At 40.7% G+C, this 19,706-nt stretch overlaps 1 protein-coding gene across 1 annotated transcript in view; it reads left to right on the top strand.

Annotated features, from left to right (window-relative positions):
- The window catches only part of LOC122562276 (cytoplasmic phosphatidylinositol transfer protein 1-like), a 291,671-nt gene that overhangs the window by 223,687 nt on the left and 48,278 nt on the right, over positions 1-19,706 (top strand). The window contains exon 7 of the mRNA XM_088000734.1: positions 18,143-18,214. Within this exon, the coding sequence (XP_087856860.1) occupies positions 18,143-18,214 (72 nt within the window). The remainder of the gene's footprint in view (positions 1-18,142; positions 18,215-19,706) is intronic.

The following is a 19,706-nucleotide window of genomic DNA, read 5'->3' as shown; positions in this document are numbered from 1 at the left end:
GGGATCAGCCATTATCGTATTGAATGGTAGAGCAATTTTGAAGGACTGAATTGCCAACACCTGATCCTAGTTCATATGTTTTTGAAATTCTTATGTCCAGCAAGGTTTTTCCAATTTGTTCAGACCCAATTATTCTTTAAGCTGCTTTGAAATTCACCCATGCCCAGCAAGGAATTCCAATCCAGTTTGCCAGTTCATCTTCATTCCAAGAAATTGAACACACTGATCTAACACATCACTGCAACAGAACGATGTGTACTGATATCAATTAGTATTCACCTTGAAGCTCAATCTGATAATTAGATTTGTTAGTGTTGGAAAAGAATGAGCAAGCCAAGTACTTGACATTTAACTTGCAGAATAGAAAGCAGCATGAGAAAGTAAAACAGAACTATCTCGTATCTACCTCGTCATAGATACTAATTATAGCAGCTCTGCAATTGACACAAGGTGCAAATAACAAAGCAAATATGTACTTTTGAAGAAGTAGAAAGGGAAGGGACCAGATGGTTTACCAATATAATTCACTATCTGCAGATTACAGAAAACAAAAACAATTGCAAATCAAGAGATAAGTGCTAATTAGCATGTGAATGTTTCAGTGGTATTGGTTGATGGATAAGTATTGCCCTGAATACTGGGAGAATGCTGCCAATCTTCACAAAATAGTGCGAAAAGTGATCTTTTCCAGGGACTTGAAGGAAAAAAAGGCATGATCCAAAAGACAAAACTTTGATCAGTTCAGCAGTAGTGCCCTAGTATCAGACTAGATTATATGCTCAAAACTCCAGAGTGGGACTCCACATCCCTCAGCATTGAAAGTGTTGTGACTGAGCAGAAGTTGCTATCTGATAAATCTCTGCCCAAAGGAGTAAAAAAGTAAAATAAATGGTTACACATGGAAATGAAAGTGCTGGTCACACTGGATCTCTATTTTGAAGTATACAAGATTAAGCAGACCAGAATGTCTTATTCACAGTTTAACTGGGATTTTTTGATCCTTCTGGATGACTTGCGACTCCATCCCCTGTGATACTTGAGTCATTTTGGAGTTGGCAGAGGCTTCACTTCATGAAACTCAGTAAAAACACTCAGAGGGAACTGAACCCCAGCTGAACTGACAGTACTGCTGCTACCTTCCCTCTGGGATATGTGGAAGGAGTCCACAAGACAGTGTAAAAATAAATTTTACCATTCATAGATCTGAACTAAAATGGTGGACGTCAGACATAGCCAATTGATTTTTAATGTGTACAAGTGTAAATTTATGTTTATTATATTAGTAAACATGAAACAATAAGGATGTCAATGAAACTGTTCAACTACAAAGCTTAATACAATCTGCAATATTTTTCAGAATAATTTAATTCTGAGTTGATCTAATTTATTCTTATCTTTATATAAACGATGTTGAATATTGTGTGCAAATTTAGGCACCCAGTTTTCATTGATTTATAAGGAAATAACAAGACTTATTTGGGAGCTTAGGGCTTTACAGTATAAAGAGAGATGCAGAAGACTTATTTCTTATTAAAATTGCAAGATTAGAAGAATTGTCTACATCCCCAGAGGACAAGCTGTGCTGTTAATTGAGTAGTGTTGTGCCAATTGATGGCTTTTGTTTTAACAAGGTTTACCTTGTTAAATCTAGGATTAATTTATAAGAGAAAAATAAATACAAATAGAGATGCTTCCCAACAGGTTTTGTGTTAAAGCCAGGGCAGACAATGGCTGACATCAGTTATTGCCTTATAGGGAAGCATTACCTTTTTTAGTATTACCAAGATGAGATTCAAGTAAGATTGTATACATTGAGGCATGGATACCTGTGTTTATGAGTCTCATGTGAACCTGTTTAAACTGTTCTTTAAATATTTGTCCTAATTTTGGTCTTCATAATTTCACAACATGAAACAGTAAGTTCAAAAGTAATCGAGGAAGTAAGTAAACACTAGGATCAGTGCTGAGACTGTCAGCAGCACTGAAAATATTTCAGAATAGACAAACTTATAAATCACTTCTGAAGGTGATCTTTAACTCCAGTCTTAGCCATGGTCTATAGCTTCTGCAACTCCAAATATTCATCTTGGAATGGGCTCAGACATTAAGGGAGAATTCAACATTACAGGTACATTTAAAAATCAACACAAGACAGGCAGGATACTTATAATACTGCATTTTGTCAACAGCATGAACTTTCCACAGTATTTTTATCAACAACATTATACTGATACACTTTCAGAACTTTGTTCTCCCTTTTACCACACTGAATCTGACCGAAAATGCATAGCAAGAGTCAGAAACTTGTCGTTTCTAACAAAGCACAAGGTCACCTAGAAACATTAAATTGGATGCTTTAATAACTTTGTCTGAATTTGTTTTCTGAAAAAATCCTAAAAGTGACTTTGTAAATTATTCTTGGGCTGTTGCCATAATGGCAAGCCCAAAGCCTATTGCTATTTCCCAGTTGACCTTGAGGAGATAATGGTCAATCACTCCAGTCTATCTGGTGTAGGCAACCCAATGTACTCTTAGGTATTGTATTCCAGCGTTTTGACACAGCAATGATGAAGGAACACCAAATCAGAATTAGTTGTTTAACTTTGAGTGGAATTTAAAGGTGATGGTGTTCCTATGCACCTGCTGTCATTGTTCATGAAGGCAGCAGAGGTCAAATTATCAGTAAAATACTGAAGTAGAAAGCCAGTCCCACAAATTGCAGGATATCTGCCAAAATACTAATGCACTGATAACAACCACTTTGAAATAGAAACCCGATGACTTTTATGCAAATACATTAAACTAGTCCAGTGCCAGAAGAAATTAAATTGTTTGGATGCATAATGGATTTAACCTGAGTTCTGAGGATTGTGATTACATGACAAAATCTATTAATTTCCAAAGAACTGTATTTCAGGAATCAGTAAATTGATGTTTTTATCTGTCATCACATCTGAGGTTATAAACGTCCAGTGGTAGGTTTGGAAAGGTGATATTTCCAGTGATAAAGCCTCCTACCCTACCAGGAAAAGAACTTCCAACATTTTTTAATTCAGTTTTTGCTGAATTATTCTGACCTTATACTCCCACAAAGGTAATTTTTTAGCAGTGCAAACAATAAGTTCCATTCTAAAGACTGTACAAGGCCACTGCTTCTGTTATACACAGTGCTCAACCAAGTACTAAATTGGAACATGATTAATTATTTAATTTGAGGGTTGCACCATATTTTTAAGACTGTTTATCTTGTTCATTCTGGAATGAGAAGGTCATTGGAAAGGTTGGTATTTCTTTCCAACATTGCTTGCCCTTGAGAAGGTGGTGGTGAGCTTCTTTATAAACATACTGCAGTCCATCTGGTGTAGATGCATTCACAGTAATATTTGGAAGAGTGATCCAGGTTTTTAACCCAGTGACAGTGAAGAAATGGTGATATTGTTCCAAATTTCAATGAATGTGACTTGGAGAAGAACCTGAAGGCAATAGTGTGCCCATGTTATTTGCTGCCCTTTTCTATTAGCTGGCAGGGGTTGCAGCTTTGGACGATGCTGTCATCGGAGGACTGGTGAGTTGCTGCTAAACATTCTGTAAATGTTACTACACTGTTTGCCAAGTACAGAGGTTGTATTAGTATTGAATGCTAATGATGATGGATGAGCAGAGCAATCAAATATCCTGCTCTGTCCAAGATGGTTTTGAGCTTATTCACTATTATTGGAGTTGGATTCATCCAGGTAATTAGACTTATAAAGTCGTTCTGCATGGCAACAAACCTGTCAATCCAACCTGTCCATGCCGACCATGATCCCAAACGAAACTAGTCCCACTTGCCCATATCCCTCCCAAGTTTTCTTATTCATGTACTTACCTAAATGTCTTTTAAATGTTGTAACTGTAACCGTATCTGGAAGTTCATTCTACACATGAACCACTCTTTGTGTAAAGAAATTGCCCCTGTGTCTTTAAAGTTTTCTCCTCTCTCCTTAAAAATATGCCCTCTATACTTGAAATCCTCCAACCTAAGGAAAATACACCTGCCATTCATCTTTTCTATACCCCTCATGATTTTATAAACCTCTAAAAGGTCACCCCTCAGCCTCCCACACTGCAGTTGAAAACAGCCCCATGTTATCTAGCCTCTCCTTATAATCCAAGCCCTCCATTCTTGGCAACATCCTGGTAAATTTCTTCTGGAATCTCTCCAGTTTAATAATATCCTTAAGAGATTAAGAGATCATTCCATCACACTGTTGATTTGTGCTTTTGTGAATGGTGGAGTGACTGTAGAGAGTCAGGAATTGAAGTACTGCAAAAGTCCAAGCCTCTGACCTATCCTTGTAGCCACAGCATTTATATGACTGATTACATTTCTAATTGATGACTATCTCCAGTGTTGCTGATCATGGAGGATTCAGCATTAGTCATGCCATTGAATAGCAACGCTGGCTGTTGGAGATAATAATTGCATGGCACTTAGTGTGGTGCAAATGCTTCAAGGAGAAAGTGAGGTCTGCAGATGCTGGAGATCAGGCCCCACCCCCCACCTTTTCCTCCGCTACATCGATGACTGTATAGACGCCGCCTCGTGCTCCCACGAGGAGGTTGAACAGTTCATCCACTTCACCAACACCTTCCACCCCGACCTCAAATTCACCTGGACAGTCTCAGATTCCTCCCTCCCCTTCCTCGACCTTTCTATTTCTATCTCAGGCGACCGAATCAACACGGACATCTACTACAAACCGACCGACTCCCACAGCTACCTGGACTACACCTCCTCCCATTCTGACCCCTGTAAAAACGCCATCCCATTCTCCCAATTCCTTCGACTCCGCCGCATCTGCTCCCAGGAGGACCAGTTCCAAAAACGCACAACCCAGATGGCCTCCTTCTTCAAGGACTGCAATTTCCCCCCCGACGTGGTCGACGATGCCCTCCACTGCATCTCTTCCACTTCCCGCTCCTCCGCCCTTGAGCCCCGCCCCTCCAACCGCCACCAGGACAGAACCCCACTGGTCCTCACCTACCACCCCACCAATCTCCATGTACAGCGCATCATCCGCCGTCATTTCCGCTACCTCCAAACGGACCCCACCACCAAGGATATATTTCCCTCCCCTCCCCTATCAGCATTCCGTAAAGACCACTCCCTCCGTGACTCCCTCGTCAGATCCACACCCCCCACCAACCCAACCTCCACTCCCGGCACCTTCCCCTGCAACCGCAGGAGGTGCAAGACTTGCGCCCACACCTCCCCCCTCACCTCCCTCCAAGGCCCCAAAGGAAACTTCCATATCCGCCACAGATTCACCTGCACCTCCACACACATCATCTATTGCATCCTCTGCACCCGATGTGGCCTCCTCTATATTGGGGAGACAGGCCGGTTACTTGCGGAGCGTTTCAGAGAACACCTCTGGGACACCCGGACCAACCAACCCAACCACCCTGTGGCTCAACATTTCAATTCCCCCTCCCACTCCACCAAGGATATGCAGGTCTTTGGACTCCTCCATCGTCACACCACAACAAAACGACGGTTGGAGGAAGAACGCCTCATCTTCCGGCTAGGAACCCTCCAACCACAAGGATGACCTCGGATTTCACCAGTTTCCTCATTTCCCCTCCCCCCACCCTGTCTCAGTCAAATCCATCGAATTCAGCACCGTCTTCCTAACCTGCAATCTTCTTCCCGACCTCTCCGCCCCCACCCCAGTCTGACCTATCACCCTCACCTTGACCTCTTTCCACCTATCACATTTTCGACGCCCCTCCCCCAAGTCCCTCCTCCCTACCTTTTATCTTAGCCTGCTGGACAAACTTTCCTCATTCCTGAAGAAGGGCTTATGCCCGAAACGTCGATTTTCCTGTTCCCTGGATGCTGCCTGACCTGCTGCGCTTTTCCAGCAACACATTTCCAGCTGCAAATGCTTCAAACCAGTTATCAGCCCAAACCTGAATGTTGTCCAGGTTACAGCATGCAAGCACAGACTGCTTTAGTATCTTCTGAGCTACAACTGCTACAGAACACGCCAATCATTAGAAAGCATACCCTGATCTCATGATGGAGGGGTTGTTGATGAAGTAGCTGAATATGGTTAAGCCTTGAGCATGAACTTGAAGAACTAGGGATCTTGTAGTGCAGTGGTAGTGTCCTTGCTTCTAAGTCAGAAGACATGGGCGGCACGGTGGCACAGTGGTTAGCACTGCTGCCTCACAGCACCTGAGACCCGGGTTCAATTCCCGCCTCAGGCGACTGACTGTGTGGAGTTTGCACGTTCTCCCCGTGTCTGCGTGGGTTTCCTCCGGGTGCTCCGGTTTCCTCCCACAGTCCAAAGATGTGCAGGGTCAGGTGAATTGGCCATACTAAATTGCCCGTAGTGTTAGGTAAGGGGTAAATGTAGGGGTATGGGTGGGTTTCGCTTCGGCGGGTCGGTGTGGACTTGTTGGGCCGAAGGGCCTGTTTCCACACTGTAATGTAATCTAATCTAATCAAGTCCCGACCTGCTCCAGAGGTGTGTAATAACATCTGTCAACTACATGAAGAAGAGTCACTGGACCTGAAAGATTGAAACTTATTTATCTCCACAGTCAAAGACTCCTCAGACACTAAAGTAGTCCATATCCAAATTCACAAGATCTGGACAATATCCAGGCTTGGGCTGACAAGTGGCAAGTATCATTCATGCCACTCAAATGCTGGCTATGACTATCACCAGTAAGAGTCAGTCTAACCACCGCCCCCAGACATTAAATGGTGTTACCATCACTGAATCCCTTATTATTCTCAGGTTATCATTAACCAGAAACTCAACTGGTAAATAGGTGCCGACAAGAATAGGTCAGAGACTAGGATTACTCCAGTGAGTAACCCTTCCTGACTCTCCAAAGCCTGTCCACCATCAACAAGGCAAAAGTCAGAGGTGTGATGGAATATTCACTACTTGCTTGGATGAGTGCAGGCCCAACAACACTTGAGAAGCTTGTCACAATCCAGGTCAAAGCAGCGCACTTATTTGGGACTACATCCACAAGCATTCAGTCCCTCCACCACTGACACTCAGTAGCAGCAGTATGTGCTGTCTATAAGATGCACTGCAGAAATTCACCAAAGATGCCCACACAGCACCTTCCGAACACATGACCACTCCCACATAGATAGACAAGGGCAGCAGATATATGGGAACACCATCACCTCAAGTTCCCCTCCAAGCCACTCACCATCCTGAGTTGGAAATATATTGCCATTCCTTCACTGTTACGAGGCCAAAATCCTGGAATTCTCTCCCCGGTGGCATTGTGGATCAAGCCACAGCAGGTGGACTGCAACAGTTCAAGAAGGCAGCTCATCACTACCTTCTCAAGGGGCAAATAGGAACAGGCAATAAATGCTGGCCAGCCAACGTCACCCACATCCCAAAAATGAATGAAAGAAAAGACGCTGAGCTTTTTCAGCAATGTCTGTTTTTGTTACTGATTTCCAGCATTCTTTCATTTTTCTCTACATCAGCCCAGCATGATGAACAATCTTGTTGGTGATCTTGTCTGCCATCAAATTTTTATGAAGAAAGTCAACAATGTTCCCTTTAATTTTTCTTGCTGCTGCATGGATCTCCAGGGTTAACCTCTTGGCAGCGGCTTATGGAAGCAGCATGCTGTTCATCATGAGCAGAGCTTCACAGTTCAGAATATTGGATCTAGAGTCACAGAATCATAGAGCTGTACAGTATGGAAACAGGCCCTTCAGTCCAACTCGTCCATGCCAATCAGATATCCTACATTAATCTAGTTCCATTTGGCCCATATCCTCCTAAACTCTTCCTATTCATATACCCATCCAGATGCCTTTTAAATGTTGTAATTGTACCAGCCTCCACCACTTCCTCGTTCCATACACACACCACACTCTGCGTGAAAAATTTGCTCCTTAGGTCCCCTTTAAATCTTTCCCTTCTCACCTCAAACCTATGCCCTGTAGCTTTGGACTCCCTCACCCCAGGGAAGATGCCTTGTCTATTTACCCTATCCATGCCCCTCATGATTTTATGAACCTTTATAAGGTCACCCTCAGCCACCAACACTCTAGCCCTAGCCTATTCAACCTCTCAAATCCTCCAACCCTGGCAACATCCTTGTAAATCTTTCCTGAACCCTTTCATGTTTCATAACATTCTCTAGTAGGAAGACCAGAATTGAACACAGTATTCTAAACATGGCCTAAACAATGTCCTATATAGCTAGACTGACCAATAAAGGCAAGCAAACCAAATGCTTTCTTCACTATCCTATCTACCTGCAGCTCTAATTTCAAAGAACAATGAACCTGCACACCAAGATCTCCTTCTTTAATAACACTCCCCAGGACCTTACCATTAAGTGTTTCAGTCCTACTGAAGGCCTCTCCGGTGGAAATGTTCCAGAACTTACATGTTGCAACTATAGCAGACCCTCCTCTGTAATTTCCTTGTTCCCTATAACTGTCTCCCCAGATTCATTTTCTAAGGAGCCTGCAAACACTTCTTTCCACCTCTCTCTTCCTTTTTATTTACTTAAAGAAGCTTTTATTGTCAGTTTTTACATTCCTCACTAGTTTGCCTTTGTAATTTACTTTCTTTCTCTATATTATCTTTCTAGTAATCCTGTGCTGGATTCTGAATTTATCCCAGTCTTCAGGGCTGTCAGTGACTTTTGCTTCCTTATATGTTTTTTTTCTTTCAACTGAATGCTCTCCTTAACTTCCTTGGTTAACTATGGTTGGTTTATCCCATTCCTTACTGGGATGGATTTTTGCTAAGAGTCCTGAATTACCTCCTTAAATGTCTACCACTGCTTGCTTACTGTCATTCCTGTGAATCTATAAATCCAGTTCACTTTTGCAAACTCTGTCCTCATTTCATTATAATTCCTTTTATTTAAGTTAAGTCCAGTTGTTTCCAACCCTGCTTTCTCACTCTCAATCTGAATATTACTTTCATGTCAAGATCACTACTTCCTCAGGGATCTTTTACTCTAAGGTCATTTGTTAAATCAGCCAAGATCTAAGATAGTCTGCTTCTTGGTTGGATCCATGACATATTGCTGTCACAAATTATCTTAATGCACTCTCTGAATTTGTTGTCATAGCTATCCTTTCCAATTTATTTAACCCAATCAGCGTGAAGATTAAAGTCAGCCATAATTATGGCTCTACTCTTTTAACATGCTCCTCCTGTTTGTTGATTAAAATCATTTCCTACAGAATGGCAGCTTTTGGGGGTCTGTACACTACTCCTACCAGTGTCTTCTTTCCTTTGCTGTTTTTCCCTCTGCCCAAATGAATGTGATATTCTCAGAGCCGAGATCACCTCTCACAACGTTGCTCATTTCATCCCTTATTAACTGTGCTACCCAACAAGTTTTCCATCTCTCCTCTGTTTCTGAACATTAAATATCCCTGAATATTAAGTTTCCAGTTTTAATCTCCTTGACATCATATTTCCATAATAGCTATGACATATTCACTTACCCAAATGTATACCGTCAGGTTATCTGCCTTATTCTAAATGCTTCGTGCACTAAGAAATAAAACATTTGTTCTATTATCAAATTTCCCTCCATGTTTTTTTTGATGCAATATGACATTCACACATTCTGTCCGTTCCTTTTATTTTCTGGTATCCTGCATCCTACCTTCTCTTTTATCTTTGATTTCATAATTTTCCATGCAATTGAACCTACCCCTCTCACTATTTAGTTTAAAACCCTGTCTACAAATCTAGTTTTGCAATTCACCAAGACTCTGGACCCAGCATGGTTCAGATGGAGTCCATTCTATTGGAACAGCTCCTCCTTCCCTCGTATTGGTGCAAATGTTCCATGAATTCAAACCTGGTTGTCCCATACCAGTCTTTGAGCCAAGCATTTAACTCTTTTATCTTATGGAGCCTCTGCCAATTAGCTCATGGCTCAGATAGTAATCCGGAGATTATTTCCCTTTTGGTTCTGCTCTGTAATTTAGCTCCTAACTGCTCATGTTCCCTCAGCAGAGCCTCTTTTCCTCTTCCTACCTACATTGTTGCTACCTAAATGGACTACCAACAGCTGAACCTTTCCCCTCTCATTCCCAGTTCCTGCAGCTCAGATGAGACACCCTGAACCCTGGCATCAGGTAGGCAATAGAGCCTTTGGGCTGGCAACAGACAACTGTGTGCATTCCCCTGACTTAACCATCCGGAATTACAACTACATTTCTCTTTTCTCCCTCCTCTTGATTAGTGCACCATTGTGCTATAATAAGTTTATTCATCCTCCCTACAGCCCCACTCTCATCCGCACAGAGAGCAAGAATCTCAAACCTCTTAGACAAACTCAAGAGCTGAGGCTCCTGCAACACTACCTCCTGGATCTTTCTACCTGCCTCGCTTGTAGTCACACCATCCTGTCCCTGACCACTGACCAAATTTGAGGTAGTTAATCTAAAATGTGTGACTGTCTCCTGAAACACATTGTTCAGGTAACTGTCCCCTCCCAGAATTGTCATAGTGTTCAAAGCTCATATTCCAGCTCATCGATTGAGCTAGAGTTCTTCAAGCACCAAAACATTCTACAGGATTACTATGAACCACAATGGGGTCCACCAGCTCCTTTTCTTGTAGATACAACACATCACCTGGCCTACATCTGTTTTATTTACTTAGTCTTTAATTTATTTTTTATTTCCTGCTGGTATTTTAATTTTGTATCTGTAAAATATGTCTTCTATTTACCTTTAATCTCGAAGTAACTTATAATAGTCAAATTAGCAGCTGTTACCAACCAGTAAATTTGTGGTTTTCCTGTGATATCGCTGTTTGTGCTGGATCCCCACATCCTGGCTTCAATTTATCCTATTAAAAAGACCTTATAAACTATGAACAAAACAGCAAGCAAAAACACCTTTACCCCTCTGCACTGAATTCCCATGCTGCTCCAAAATCCCAGAAATTATATACTAACTCAGGCATTGATTCAATCTGGATGTGATCTCTCCTTCCAGATTATAAGAAGCCTACTGATAATGAATCCATTTTGGGCTTTGTGTCTTGATTCACTACTTATGACACAGTCCAAGTGATATCTCATGCTGTGAAGGAATTTAGTGTACACTTGCAAATATGTGAGGTTGTGAGATATGGGTGTGAGGCTCGCATCATTTCAGTGCATGTAGAAGAATATTTGAATGTTAGGCTTGCATCCTGAGTACTTTGGGAAATGGATGGAAATAGATAAGGGCTGATGCATTTTGCTGTGCTGTGGTGCTGTGATGGATCTGAGGCTTTGAGTATTTGTTCACTAACTTTTAGCACCCGTGTGAGATTATTGAACTTCTTAAAGCTTTGCTGCAGGGTCCCCTAGGCTAGACAGATCTTCCTGAATAACCTTCAGATGATATCCTTGAAGGCTTTTCACCCCTCTGAAAATATGATTCCCCCATGCTCTCTGTCCTCGATCACTAGGGCCTCTGGTGTTGCATCTGTGAATCTGTGATCCCTCTCTCTTCCCTGGAGACTCACGTTTTCTGATTGCATCTACAACCCCCAGTTCCATCAAGTAGACAGCAGCTGCATCCTTGAGAATATAAGATCATATGAAATAGAAACAGGAGGAGACCATTGAGCCCCTTGAACTTGCTCTTCCTTTCAGCGTGATCATAGCTGACCATCAGCCTTACCTCCACTCTTGATATTTCTTGATTGCCTCAGAGATGAAAACATCTATTTACCTTAAATAAATTCAGCAATGGAGCATCCACACCTTTCTTGGATTGACGAAGTCAAATACTCATAACCTTTTGAATGAAAACATTTGTCATCTCATCCGAAATAAATGCCTCTACTTTTGCCTTTAAGGCATATGCCACTGGGCAGGCCTTGCAGAATCATGGAATTGCTTCCTGATCAGCATCGAGGTAGCCTGGGCTCCTCTGATAGTCCCTAGATCTTCCTGCAAAACTTGTGGATACCTAATTAGGACTTCACTCATGCAGCCATTTTCTAATCAAAAAAATGTTCAGCCAGTCAAGGTGAACTTTTCTCAACCAATTTCACCCCATCAAGTTTGGGCTCGAGCTTTTGAATAAAATCATTGGGAACTGAACCGGGTGCTTCTTGTAAGAGACCAGAACCAAAGTTGTACAGTTAATTTGTATAGGTTCCTCAGCATAGGTTTCAGTCTTTGAGGAGAAAGTGAGGTCTGCAGATGCTGGAGATCAGAGATGGAAATGTGTTGCTGGAAAAGCGCAGCAGGTCAGGCAGCATCTAGGGAACAGGAGAATCGACGTTTCGGGCATTAGCCTGAAGAAGGGCTAATGCCCGAAACGTCGATTCTCCTGTTCCCTAGATGCTGCCTCACCTGCTGCGCTTTTCCAGCAACACATTTCCATCTCTAGGTTTCAGTCTTGCCAAGGTATTACACAAACTTAATGGTTGGAGTCCAGAGTGAATGTTGGTTCTGTGATCACTGAAATGGCTGCGCGGGTATTGACCACCATTAGAACTAGGTAACCGTTTAACCAGATGTCTATTTTGACTGGTTCTGATTTGGATGTTGCTAAGCAATTTAGTTATTCTAAACCAGAGGTAGGTGGACTTCCCAGGTAATGCAATCACCTGGATATTTGCCTGTGAGTTCTCTTGATCAATTTAGGTCAAGTGGGACTCTTTTACTGTCTCAAGTCCACACACCAGCAGAAACTACAATGGCTTGCTCACCCTGATCCTAAAAAAAAGTAACTGTTTGGTCGAAGCTTGGCTTTGTTTTGAGGTTTTGCTGTAAGTTGACATGGAGTCCCTCTGTTCAGGATATATCCTGACTGAAGCTATGCAATTGCCTTTACTCGAGTGGTGTTTCCCAAGTTCAGTCAGACTGGTGAGAGTGTCCACTTCCATTGGAATACCCTGCAACTCATTTGTTCCACTTGATGCATTTTCCAATGATAAAGCCAGTTGTCGTGCCTGTTTGAAGTCCAGTTGGGCTTCAACTTCACGGCCCTTTTGCATGGTTTACATCATTAATCCCACTTACCAAACAGCCACCCTGAATTTCATTAAGGGTTAAACCAAAATCACAACACTCTGCGAATCATCTTAACCTAGTCAAAAATCCTGATACAACCAAAAGCATCTCAGCATTAGAGAAGGCTTTGGGTCATAATAGTCCTTCAATAAATCAATCACCTCTTGAAAGTTTTTAATATCTGGTATCTCAGGGGAAGTTAGGCTTCTAATAACTGAAAAAATTGCTGTCCAAAAGCTATCTGGAGAATTACCCATTGTTTTTCATCTGCCCTAATATCATTTGCCCGGGGTAAAAAAGACATTCTTTCCACACACTGGCCAGTCTCCGACTATAGGATTGAACAAAATCAAGCTTCCTAAATAATGGCATGATTCCAGAAATTATTTCTCCTATTCAAAGACAGCTGTTGCAAGTGCATTTCTTTGGAAGCGTGCTTTATTTTCATTGCCACTGAAATAGCTGCATGTGATCCGGTATCCCATCACCAAGTCACCCTTTATTTACACTTGGAAAGTCCTTGACACTGATCCAGATCCCTCAGAGCCAGCTCTCAGAATGGCAGGATGTCTGACACTCCTCCTTTTATCAGGGTTCCCTGATTGGACCAGATTAACAGCCTCAATCAGGGAACTCATATTCTATGATGTCTACCTGACTGATCTTCTAATCACTACACCTTCTTAATTATCTCTTGCCCCTATGTGGTAACATTTTGAGTTCATTACACAGCATGTTGGCTCAATGGTTAGCACCGCTGCCTCACAGCACCCAGGACCTGGGTTCAATTCACCCTTCATTTGACTGTCTTCGTGGAGTTTGACATTCTCCTGAGTCTGTGTGGGTTTCCTATGGATGCTCTGGTTTCCTTCCACAGTCCAAAGATGTGCAGGTTAGCTGGAATCACCATGCCAAATTGCCAATAGTGTCCAGGGACATATAGGTTACGTGGATTAGCCGTGGGCAATGCAGGCTTACAATCATAGTGCAAGGGGGTGGGTCTAGGTGGGATGCTCTTCGGAAGGTCAGTGTGGACATGATGGACCAAATGGCCTGCTTTCACAATGTAGCGTTTCTATAATTATGTATATGCATCCAAATCCTTCTGAGTATCAGCATTTATAATTTACACTCCTTTTAACATTTTGCTTTTGTATAATTATAACCAGAATGAATTCCTCACAGTCAGTGCAGCTCCGATTTCAAAATGTTAATGTAGGCCAGTTTCACATGGTGCTAGACATCCTGCAAAATGTTCATTCAGCCAGCAGCGTGGATCACACAACAGTCTACAATGCAACAGCTACACAAATGAAAAGGCAGCATAATGTTTGTGTGCCATGTCCATTAATAGGTCTGAGTCTGGACAGATCGCAATCTCCACACCCAAACACATCAGGGAATGAATTTTTGGCCTCTAGTCATTGCACGTGTTCATTAATTAGATTTTGATTAAATATTCCTTGTTCATTAAGATCTAGAAATAATTGCTGTCACTTAAAACTTAAGCTTGATGGCATTTTGGATATGCAAATTATGTCAAAATAATGTTAACTTGAAAAAAATTATTTAGATTCTGGAATGTTCTGGATATGGCAATAATTGAGGTTCCTGTTGGACACTGATTTGCAATACATCCCTTCATAAAGTGGAAGTACAGTTGTATTCCCTCTTATATCCAATGAAAATGCAGCAAAGACAGCTAATACATGTCCCCTATTGGGCCATGCTGCTTTTCTCTTAATTTGAGCAGTCGTCTTTTATAAGAAACTATCCACCTCTCCAGTATTATTCAATGCTAAAAATTGTCAAACTTTACAATTTAAAAACTCCCAAGATATTTTGTCACAAGTGAAAATTGACATTTTATAAGACTCATATAGAAATGCCCTTTTGAGTGTCAGCATTTCCAAGCCAGAGTTTGTGTATGACTGATTTGATGATGGAAAATCATGATGACACTTGCCACATAACATTATAGTTAATTCAGTAACTCATTGCAACTGTTCTCATCTTCATCCATGGCTGGAGCCAACTGTTATTCCATTATATGTTTTCAGAATGTTGCAAAGTAACTAATATTTCTCATAAGATTTACATTTAGTTGGTGGTTTAAACATACTAATTAGCTGCTGACCGGTGATGTGGTGTTTCTTAGTAAACATATATACTGCAGATTATCCACTTGAATGAACAATCTCCTTTTGTCGCAATATTCATGACAATGTTAATAGTCATCTAAATTGCAGCTGTGGTCATTTTAAGCATATTTGCCAGACCTACTTGTTCCTTTGCTAAGAATTTTTGATTTGAAAATTGACATCTGAGTCCCAAGCATAAACTAGTGATGTTGAAGATGAATTAATTTGATGTCATGAATCCTTTGAAAAGAACAGCTGGGGTGGGGAACATTTGACATTTATTTCACAGGGAGCAATAGTCTTGACAGCATTTGGAAGGCTTGATTTGAATAGGGAGTTATATTTAGCTCATCCTGAAAAGGACACAGAACTATTGTTTGAGCTGCAGTCAGTTCACTCAGAGGTTTCCTTTAATTGTGAGATAATCAGACATCTACATCCTTACAAACGAATGTAGTATTTGTTAATATGCCAAATGTATATAAAATCACAACAATAAGATTAAAACTACATCATTTCCAATTCTTCCTGGAGAAACATTCCATCACTAAACCGGCTGTACAGGACATTGGTTAGGCCACTGTTGGATTATTGCATGCAATTCTGGTCTTCTTCCTATCGGAAAGATGTTGTGAAACTTGAAAGGGTTCAGAAAAGATTTACAAGGATGTTGCCAGGTTTGGAAGATTTGAGCTATAGGGAGAGGCTGAAGGGCTAGGGCTGTTTTCCCTGGAGAGTCGGAGGCTGAGGCTGAGGTTTACAAAATTATGAGGGGCATGGATCGGGTAAATAGGCAAAGTCTTTTTCCTGGGGTCGGGGAGTCCAGAACTAAAGGGCATAGGTTTATGGTGAGAGGGGAAAGATATAAAAGAGACCTTAGGGGCAACTTTTTCACGTTGAGGGTGGTATGTATATGGAATGATCTGCCAGAGGAAGTGTTGGAGGCTGGTACAATTGCAACATTTAAGAGGCATTTGGATGGGTATATGAATAGGAACGGTTTGGAGGGATATGGGCCAGGTGCTGGCAGGTGGGACTAGATTAGGTTGGGATATCTGGTCGGCATGGGCGAGTTGGACTGAAGGGTCTGTTTCCATGCTTTACATCTCTATGACTCTAAGTGTTATCTTAGTTTTAAATTTTTTTTTGGTCCCTAATCCTTGCTTTCATTTTTCTGTATTAGCGTAAGGCAATAATATTTGAAAGGGAAATTTTTGGCTTAAACTTTATAGTCCAGTGGGTAGTGCCTGGGCATAGCTGTACTGTAATTGTATTATTTTGTGCTTGATAATTTTGTCCTATCAGATGACGGTTCACATTCTTTCTGGTTTAGCTGTTCTTCTGTTTTAATATCAAACAATCTGACATAATTTTAATGTAACACCCAAAAAAGATTGCCTATCAAATGAACCTTTAAAAGTAGGTCTCCATCTATTTTTATGTTTAAAATGTTGTAAAAGATGCATACGTCCAGTTAACATATCTTATTTCTGTTGGTATGATTTTGAACTTGGCTTTTATGTTAAGATTTAATAGTGTAACTACAACATCTATATTTTCAATTCAGTTTTCTGATGTCACTCAAGAAGCTCAATACCATCCAAGACAAACCAATCTGCTTGACTGCAACTTATCCACTAGCTTAAAAATCAAGAATTTCCCACTGCCATACAGTGGCTGCAGTGTACCTTCTAAAGATGCACTGCATCAACTGTCCAACACTTCTTTGACAGCACCTGTTAAATCTTCGATCTCTGCCATCTGGAAGGAAAAGGCCAACACCCACCACATACAGGTTCCCCATCAAGGCATGTACCATCTTGAATTGGAACTGTGAAAACATTTCTGTACTGTCACTAGGTTAGAACCCTGGTGCTCCCTTCTAAACAGCATCGAGTGTACCTTTACTAGATTGACTGTGGCAGTTCAAAAAAGCAACTCACCACCTTCTCAAGGGCATTTAGGATTGATCAATAAATAGTGGTGTACATACATCTCATGAATCAATTGAAAAACATGCTGTCAATGCAGTCCCTAGCTGTCAGATGCCTCTATAGAGCAAGTGCCTGAAGACACAATCAATTCTAAAAGAGCACAAGAATTAGGAGCAGGTATAAGCCAACTTGTACATAGAAACTTTATATTTATTAACTAGCTTTGAAAGAAACATGAGAAATTTGCAGGTACATTGTAAATAATATTTGTTCTGCTTGGGTGTGACAAAAAAAGTTGTTAACTAACAATCCATTCTTATTCATATGTTTAATGGTGCTATCATTTAATTTAGCTGGCATCATTTTTCAAATATCATTCAGCATCTTCTTTGAGTGGAAACTAATAATTTTGAAATTTGAAAGCTGTGAAGCACAATTGGGCAAAATGATAAAATATTGATGCTCAATGAAATAGTATAGGATAAACCCAGATTTGATTCCTATCTTCTCTGTCCTTGATTGAGTGCAACAATTAGTGACAGTGGCAGTACCCTGCAGTGGAGGGAGATTTATAAAGTCTTGAGAGAGTGGTCCCTCTGTCCCCAGAGGGCTGGCTGTCAAGAACAATGGCATCATCTAAGGGCGTTCTGCTCTTTGAGCAAGGGCATGCACCTGCTGCCTGAGATGCAGAAGTGCAAGTCAGGTGGATAAGGAATGATAATGATATTCAAAGAAACTGATTTTATATCGTTTGTAAATCTTTAAATATAAAAACTTACAGATACCAAATCACTGAACATAATCAGTATAATTGGGTTTCTATAGATTTCTTCATTGTCCATCATAATCTTAGCAGAAGATGAAAGGAAGTCTGAGAGAAATCTATTTCTTTGGAGAACTATAGAGCTATTATGACTTTAGCGTTTTTTTCACACATGAGGGAATTTTCAGCCAACTGCCTATTTATGTTTCCACATTTGTCCTGCCATGCATACAAACAAAATGGTGATTAATTCATTTAATTTTGTTTTTCAGTGCTCATTTTTACCTAAGTTCTTCATTCATATAGAAACAAAATATGAAGATAACAATGGTTCAAATGACAATGTAAGTATTTAACATTTTACAGTAATTTAGAACATAAGAACCAGGAAAGGTCTGTTCAGCTCCTTGAGCCTGTTCCACCATGTGCCCCCTCTGTTTTAGATTCTTCCTTGAATGGAAATATTTCAAACATTTCAAGTTTGTCATCACTGTTTAAAACAGTCAACTTTGATTTTCCGGAGTGAGACAGAACTCTCAAGAAGATTGTGTATGGATTCAGAATGTGTACTAAATGTTTGAGTGCAGGAAATGAGAGCAGTTTCTTCAATATGTAGAAACACAGATGATAGAAACAGGAGTAGGTTCCTCATAAGACAATGCCACTCCAGAGACTATATGAGCCTCTGCATACTCGCTCTGCGACATGTTTCTCCTTCCTTGGATAAGGCAGCCAAAACTGTACATGTTACTCCATGTTGGTCTCACCAAGGCTATGTATAATTGCAGCAAAACAGCGTTATCCGTGTACTCAAATCCCTTTGCAGTCAAAGTCAACATATCATTTGCCTTCTTAATTATATGTTGGACCTGTGTTCTCACTTACAGTGACTCATGAAAAGACGCCCTTTGGATAGCAGCACTTCCCAGTCCCTCTCAATTTATTTGCTTTCCTGTTTTTTTGTCAAAATAAATAACTTCACACTATTCATATTATATTTCATCTGCAATGTTATTGCTCATTCATATAGCCTCTGTAAATTCCCTTGAAATCTTTTTTGCATCATCCTCACAACTCATGCTTTCCACTTAATTTTGTGTCATCAGCAAATTTTCAACATCCAAATCACTTATATAGATTGTGAACAGCTGTTGCCCAAACACTGCTCCTTATGATAACCCCCTAAGAACTGCCTGCCTTACCGTAAATGACATGTTTATTCTTGTTCTCTGTATTCTGTCTGTTAACCAATTCTCAATCAGTGTATCAACCCAATCCCATGTGCTCCAACTTTGTTTACTAACCTCCTGGATGGGATTTTGGTGAAAGGCGTCTGAAATTACAAAACTATCATATTTACTGGCTGCTCTCCTTTATTTATGCTACAAGTAGCATCCTAAAAAAAACTAACAAATTTATCAAACATGATTTGCCTTTCATAAATTCTGCCCAATCATATCATTTTTGTTTTCTCAGTGTCCAGTTATACCCTTTATAATATATTCAAGCAATTTCCTTACTCCTGGCATCAAGCTAACAAATTTGTGGTTTTCCATTTTATCTCTCCCTCTTTTCTTGAATAGTAGGGCTACTTTTGTTACGTTCCAGTGAGTAGGATCCTTTCCATAATCTATAAAATGTTGAAAGATAACTACTAATGCATCCATTATCACCATAGTCACTTCCTTCAATGTTCTGAGATGTAGCTCATCTGGTTCAAGGGATTTAGCAATCTCCAAATCCATTAGTATTTTGATCCTACATCTTTATTAATTTTTTGAGCACCTCACTTACATATATCCCTTGGTTTCCTAACAAGATCTAATGTATCTTCTA

The sequence above is a fragment of the Chiloscyllium plagiosum genome, unplaced genomic scaffold (genome assembly GCF_037043375.1).
Source record: "Chiloscyllium plagiosum isolate Xiang-an unplaced genomic scaffold, Cpla_swu_hap1 HiC_scaffold_25, whole genome shotgun sequence".
NCBI classification, from domain to species: domain Eukaryota; kingdom Metazoa; phylum Chordata; class Chondrichthyes; order Orectolobiformes; family Hemiscylliidae; genus Chiloscyllium; species Chiloscyllium plagiosum.
Note: the sequence above shows the minus strand (reverse complement) of the source record. Positions and strands in the feature narration are given on the sequence as shown.